Raw genomic sequence first — 6,000 nt, forward strand, 5'->3', positions numbered from 1 at the left:
AACTTGGTAATGTTACTTAATCTGCCTAAGCCACAGTGCCTTCTGTGAAATTAGAATAACAATATCTCATTTGTATTGTTCTGTGGCTCCAGTGGGATATTGTGTTAAAAGTACTTAGCAAACTTCTTGGCATCTAGTAAGTGCTCTGTAAATTATAATTACAGAATATTCTGGACTGATTGCTTAGGCTTCATGTTAAAACTAATCAAAACATAACCTCACCAAATTCTTGCCATTTCATCTCCTCAACTATGAGGAAAATGCCTGTAAACATCTCAAGTTTTCCCCATCTTCGTAAATGGCATCACTTCTGTGTAATAAGCCATATATCTGAGATCCTCCTTGCTTTCTCCCTCCCTTACCTGTCATAAGTAATCAATCCATTACTGTTAAAGGTTCTTCTGAAGCGTATCTTAAATCCACCCACTTCTCTTCAAGGTTACTGCGACCTTCTCTGAATAACCTCCAACCAATCCTTTAGATCCCACTCTTCCTTCCATAGAGTCTCTGCAATGACAGAGTTATCTTTCCAGACATAAATCATGTGTGCCCTTCTCAGCTTTCACCCTTCACTTGCTTCTCATTCTATGTAGACCACTGTTCAGATCCCCTACTATTGCCTACCTTTCCCAGCTATCGCTCTGCCCCCTTCCCCATCCATCCTAGCATAGCAAGGGTAGCCTCATCTCAGTGCAGCTCTCTCCCTCCCCAGCTCTTCAAAGGGCTGGGGTCCTGGAATCCTTCTCTGCCTAAATGTCACCTCCTTAGAGGTCAAAGGGACCGTCCCTGATCAAACTAGTATCGTTTTCTGTTTTTTAACCATCATAGAAAATGTCTCAAATTTTATTGTGTTTCTATTTTTGCTTGCTTATTTAAAAAAAAAATCTCCTCCCAGAGACTCTCACCCCCAACCCCAAGGACATAAAACTCCCTGAGAGTGAAGCCCATGTTTGTTTTGCTCACTGCTCTGCTTGGCCCATAGCAGTTCCTCTCCTCCCTTCCATCAGCCCGTATCTACCTTCTCAATGCCCTACTATGGCGTAAGATCCTCTTTCACACTTATTGTTATTTACAGTTCATATTAAAATTCCACTTACGTTATTTCATTTGGGTTTTGATCTACAGTGACATACGCTGAATAAATATTAATATTGACATTTACAGAAGAGAAGATTGGGTTTCAGAGACGATAAGGTTTCAAGATCATATAGTGTACTGGAGGCAGACCCGGTACTTGAATCAGGAGGTCCGGGTCTTTAATACTGAAAAGCCTAACTCTCCCCATCTCACCATCTCATGTACCTCACAGACCATGACAGCTGCACTCCATCTCCACTGATGGTAGAGGAAAAGAGAGACATAGCATGTGAAGGATAAATGAGTTGTAAGGAAGAACTTCCAGAGCTCGGGGTAGATGATGGGCCAAGTATACGCTTTAGAATTGGCAATGGTCACATAGAACATGGAGATTTGATACTGTTTAATTCAGGGGTGGTTGTGAAGGCAGCATAGGATATTAGATAGAACATGGGCTTTAGACTTAGACTTGAATGTGATTCCTGTCCTGCTATCAGTGGGAACTTGGTAAGTTACTTAATACCTCTCCAAGACTCAGTTTCTTCATCACTAAAATAAGTATAATAACATATATAAAGAGGCTATGTGTTATATAACATATATAAAGAGGAGAATTAAATTATATTATGTGCCTAGGGTACGGTCTAGCCTATAATATATTATTAATAAATGATATCAGTCACTGTTATTGCAAGTCGGAGAAGGCAAAGGGTCAAAGATTCTAACTGGACCATGGAGTCTGACCAGTGATTTCTTTTCCCCCAGGAGAGCTAAGCCCTGTGTCTCCAATATGGAAGTTGAGAACCAGACACAGGTCACCAAGTTCATTCTGGTGGGATTCCCCGGGAACTGGGGCATGCGTGCAGCAATGTACCTGATGTTCCTCGTGGTATATATTCTCACAGTGGCTGAGAACGTGATCATCATCCTGTTGGTGCAGCAGAACCGGCCACTGCATAAGCCTATGTACTTCTTCCTGGCCAACCTGTCCTTTTTGGAGACCTGGTATATCTCTGTGACTATACCCAAATTGCTGTTTAGTTTTTGGTCTGAGAGCAACAGCATCTCCTTCATTCACTGTATGATACAACTTTACTTCTTCATTGCACTCATGTGCACAGAATGTGTGCTGCTGGCTGCTATGGCCTATGACCGTTATGTTGCCATTTGCCGCCCACTCCACTACCCCACCATTATGAGCAATGGGCTCTGCTTCCGCCTGGCTCTTGGTTCCTGGGCCATTGGTTTTGGCATCTCCTTGGCTAAGACCTGTTTTATCTCCCGCCTCAGTTTCTGTGGCCCCAATATCATCAATCACTTCTTCTGTGACATCTCTCCAGTACTTAACCTCTCCTGCACAGACATGTCCATAGCTGAGTTGGCGGACTTTGTCCTGGCACTGGTCATCTTCCTCTTCCCGCTCTCTATCACTGTCCTGTCCTATGGATGCATTCTGGCCACTGTTCTACGCATGCCTACAGGAAAGCAGAAAGCGTTCTCTACTTGTGCTTCCCATCTCGTAGTGGTCACCATCTTCTATTCAGCCACTATTTTCATGTATGCCCGGCCCCGAGCTATCCATGCCTTCAACATGAACAAAGTTATTTCCATCTTCTATGCCATTGTCACACCTGCTCTCAACCCTTTCATTTATTGCCTAAGGAACCGAGAGGTCAAAGAGGCTCTGAAAAAACTGGCCTATTGCCAGGCCATCCGATCGGACTAGTCTATTGCAAATAACTAGAAAGAAACGATTTGATTTGATGCCTGTCCTTCCATCCTCAGTCCTTTCTCCTTTAATGCCTCAGCTGGATATTACTCATGTTAATATGACATCAGCTCATCCACATCAACCACAGGCTCTTGATTGTGTCGTGAGGTCTGCATCTGCGTGTGTGGTCTGTGCTTTAAGGGTTTACTCCCTGTATAGATAATTCTCTTTGGCTGTGACCCAAATGGGGTTTCTAGGACTGTGAGTAAATTCCTAACTGAGTTAAGTGGGGAGAGAGATGACAGCGTATGAGTTAGCTGTGTGGGGATCTGCAAACATTAAGGGCTCTGGGGCCAACAGATTTGGTGAAGGCTTCCTGACTTCCCAGCTTCCTCACTGAGACAGAGGTTGCCATTTGGATGTTGAATTGGGAGTCAATCTGGATGGCAGAGACTAGAGACTGCTCCTCTAGTCCTTCCAACACTTTTGGTAAGCGCCCGGTTCCCTGTATTAAGTACATTTCTACTTCAAATAGGTAGAGTACTTTCTGTTATCTGTACATGAACCATACCTTATATAATTATATTTTGTCTTATGATATAATTTATACAGTTGCCTTGTACTGAATTTCATATTTCCCTTCTAGATATCACAATATGTTTGTATCCTCTAGTGGATGAGCACATAATACATGATTAATAAATAAATATCATCAAATATATCAATTGCTGAATGTAATTTGCCCTCATCAGTCTTCTTTTCTTCTGATCTCAATGCTGTCTCATTCCTCATCATTTTTCTTTTACTTCCCCTGGCCTTTGCTGTTTCATCATGTGTCTCATATATGAGTAACTAGCTCAGTTTTAGGATTTGACAGATTTTCGTTCTATGCCACAGTGACTCTCAACTCTCCTACTTTACTGACACTCTACCTGTGTACACTAGTTCTTTTTGATCAAATGCGCCCACACACCCAAAGAAGGGTACATAGATATGCCCACTCTCATTTCATAGTTTTGCCAATGGCAAAGGGAACTATACTTTAAGCTGTATTCAATATAACATGCCAATGTCAGCAGGAATTTAAATCTTCCATTAGAACAGTTTAAAAATAGGATGGCTTTTAGCATTTGCCACATCTTTCACCCTAGAACAAATATCACTTTCAAGAATGTTTTGTCTGTCTTTTGAAGATTGAGGCATTAGATGGGATTCTTTGCTATATTTTACAAACTTCCAGAACAGAAGCTTAAGAAAGTAAATACTGTACAATCACAGACAGTGGAGAGCGTGGGTCAAAAGCCCAGGTCTCCTGACTCTGAGCCCTGGGTTCTTTCTTAGCTCGTGGGATCTCCCTAGAGAGAAAACACGATTCTTCAGCAAACTAAGTATGGAAACTAAGTGTGTAAGGATATGGTTGGAATCATCAATTACTGCACCTGGAGAACTGTTAATAAAATACAAATGGACAAATGTTAAGTATATTCCTTAGGAAAGAAAACAAACAAAGATAAAATGCAAGTTTACCTCACTTTAGAGCATAAACATACAAAAGGAAATGATTCTCATAATGGAAATGATCGAATGTTTGCTCCTGAAATGTATTTTGGTCCCTTGATTCAAGAAAGAAGTGGTTATGAATATATTTCCATTTAAAACCCAAACATATAAGGAAAAATGATTATTTTCTGAGATCATTCAGATGAATCAAAATGTAATGGCACAGTCATACAGGGCTATGAAATATATGCATTGAAAAACAGGCAAAGGCATCTTCAGCAAGAATTAGCAAATGAGAGCTAAAAACAATCTACTGGCTGCTGACAACCTGAGTTTTAGCCTCAGATATATTTTTATCATGTGACCTGGGACAAATCATCTAAACTCTCTGAACAGAGATTGGATTGGTGGTTACCAGAGGGGAAGGGGGGAGGGGGGAGGGTGAAAGGGATAATTCGGTACATGTGTGTGGTGATGGGTTGTAATTAGTATTTTGGTGGTGAACATGATGTAGTCCATGCAGAAATAGAAGTACAATGATGTACACCTGAAATTTTTGCAATGTTATAAACCAATGTTACTGCAATAAAAAAAAAAATAAATAAATAAACTCTCTGAAACACCAATTCTTCATATGTAAAATAAGACTGATAATGCTTGTTCTGCTTCCCTTACACGATTGTTATGAAGATCAACTGACATGATGCAAAAGTTCTTGATTGTTAAAGATCTGGCCCATGTAAGATCCAAGCAAACTGAAACTTGGTTAGGGTTTAAGGGGGGAGAAACTCGCTGGGAAGGCTGTGCTCTCTAGACTTGTCTGAAATCATCCCACCCTGAATGAGCTCTACATCATCTAGATGGGCTGTTTCCTTCCCATTCCTTCCCATGAAAAATAATTCCCATTATTTTTCATAAGTGTCTGGGTGAGGGAGAGTGTGAAAGTAGGATTTCTTCATAAATTCTATTAAATTGTGTTTCAGAGAGCAGGTGGGAATCAATAAAGTAGCCTTGACCTCTTTGTGAGAGGAACATCTAAGTGCATGGGCTAAGCAAAGCAGAGGGTACAGATCAGACCAATGTAGGAATCAACCTCAACGGAGACAAGATGATTTACAGCAGTATGATGGATAAATGCACATAGAAGAGAGCTATTTGTAAGGTGAGACGCAGAAAACAAATTGGAAGTTTTAAGCCAGCGTGCTTGGGGTTAGGTAACCGGGATATAGACTATAGGAGTCAGTTTTGGCAGTTTACCCATAGACACTCACAATTTAGTTATCACCAACTAAATCCGTAAGAATGTTCATGAAAGCAAATAAAAATATGTTGATTACACATGCAGTATATATATATATGTGTATATATATATATATATATATATATATATATATATATATATATATATATATATTTTTTTTGGTGAGGAAGATTGGCCCTGAGCTAACATCTGTGCCTACCTTCCTCTGTTTTGTATATGGGATGCCACCACAGCATGGCTTGATGAGCAGTGTGTAGGTCCACACCCAGGATCCCAACCTGTGAACCCTGGGCCGCTGAAGCAGAGTGAATGAACTTAACCACTATGCCACCAGGCTGGCCCACATGCAGTATATTTTTAAGTGACCATATTAATTAAATCATTCAACTAATATTTATTGAGTACCTACTATGTATTAGGCACTATTTTAAGTAGTAGGGATACAATAAAA

At 40.5% G+C, this 6,000-nt stretch overlaps 1 protein-coding gene across 1 annotated transcript; it reads left to right on the forward strand.

Annotated features, from left to right (window-relative positions):
- Window positions 1–1,847: 1,847 nt before the first annotated feature.
- Window positions 1,848–2,986, forward strand: OR6B1 (olfactory receptor family 6 subfamily B member 1). Its single transcript, XM_004430653.3, has one exon. The coding sequence runs from the start codon at window positions 1,868–1,870 to the stop codon at window positions 2,801–2,803; it is 936 nt and encodes a 311-aa protein (XP_004430710.1). The 5' UTR covers window positions 1,848–1,867; the 3' UTR covers window positions 2,804–2,986.
- The last annotated feature ends 3,014 nt before the right edge of the window (window positions 2,987–6,000 follow it).

Source organism: Ceratotherium simum, chromosome 1 (genome assembly GCF_057802395.1).
Source record: "Ceratotherium simum simum isolate JZ-2026a chromosome 1, ASM5780239v1, whole genome shotgun sequence".
NCBI classification, from domain to species: Eukaryota; Metazoa; Chordata; class Mammalia; order Perissodactyla; family Rhinocerotidae; genus Ceratotherium; species Ceratotherium simum.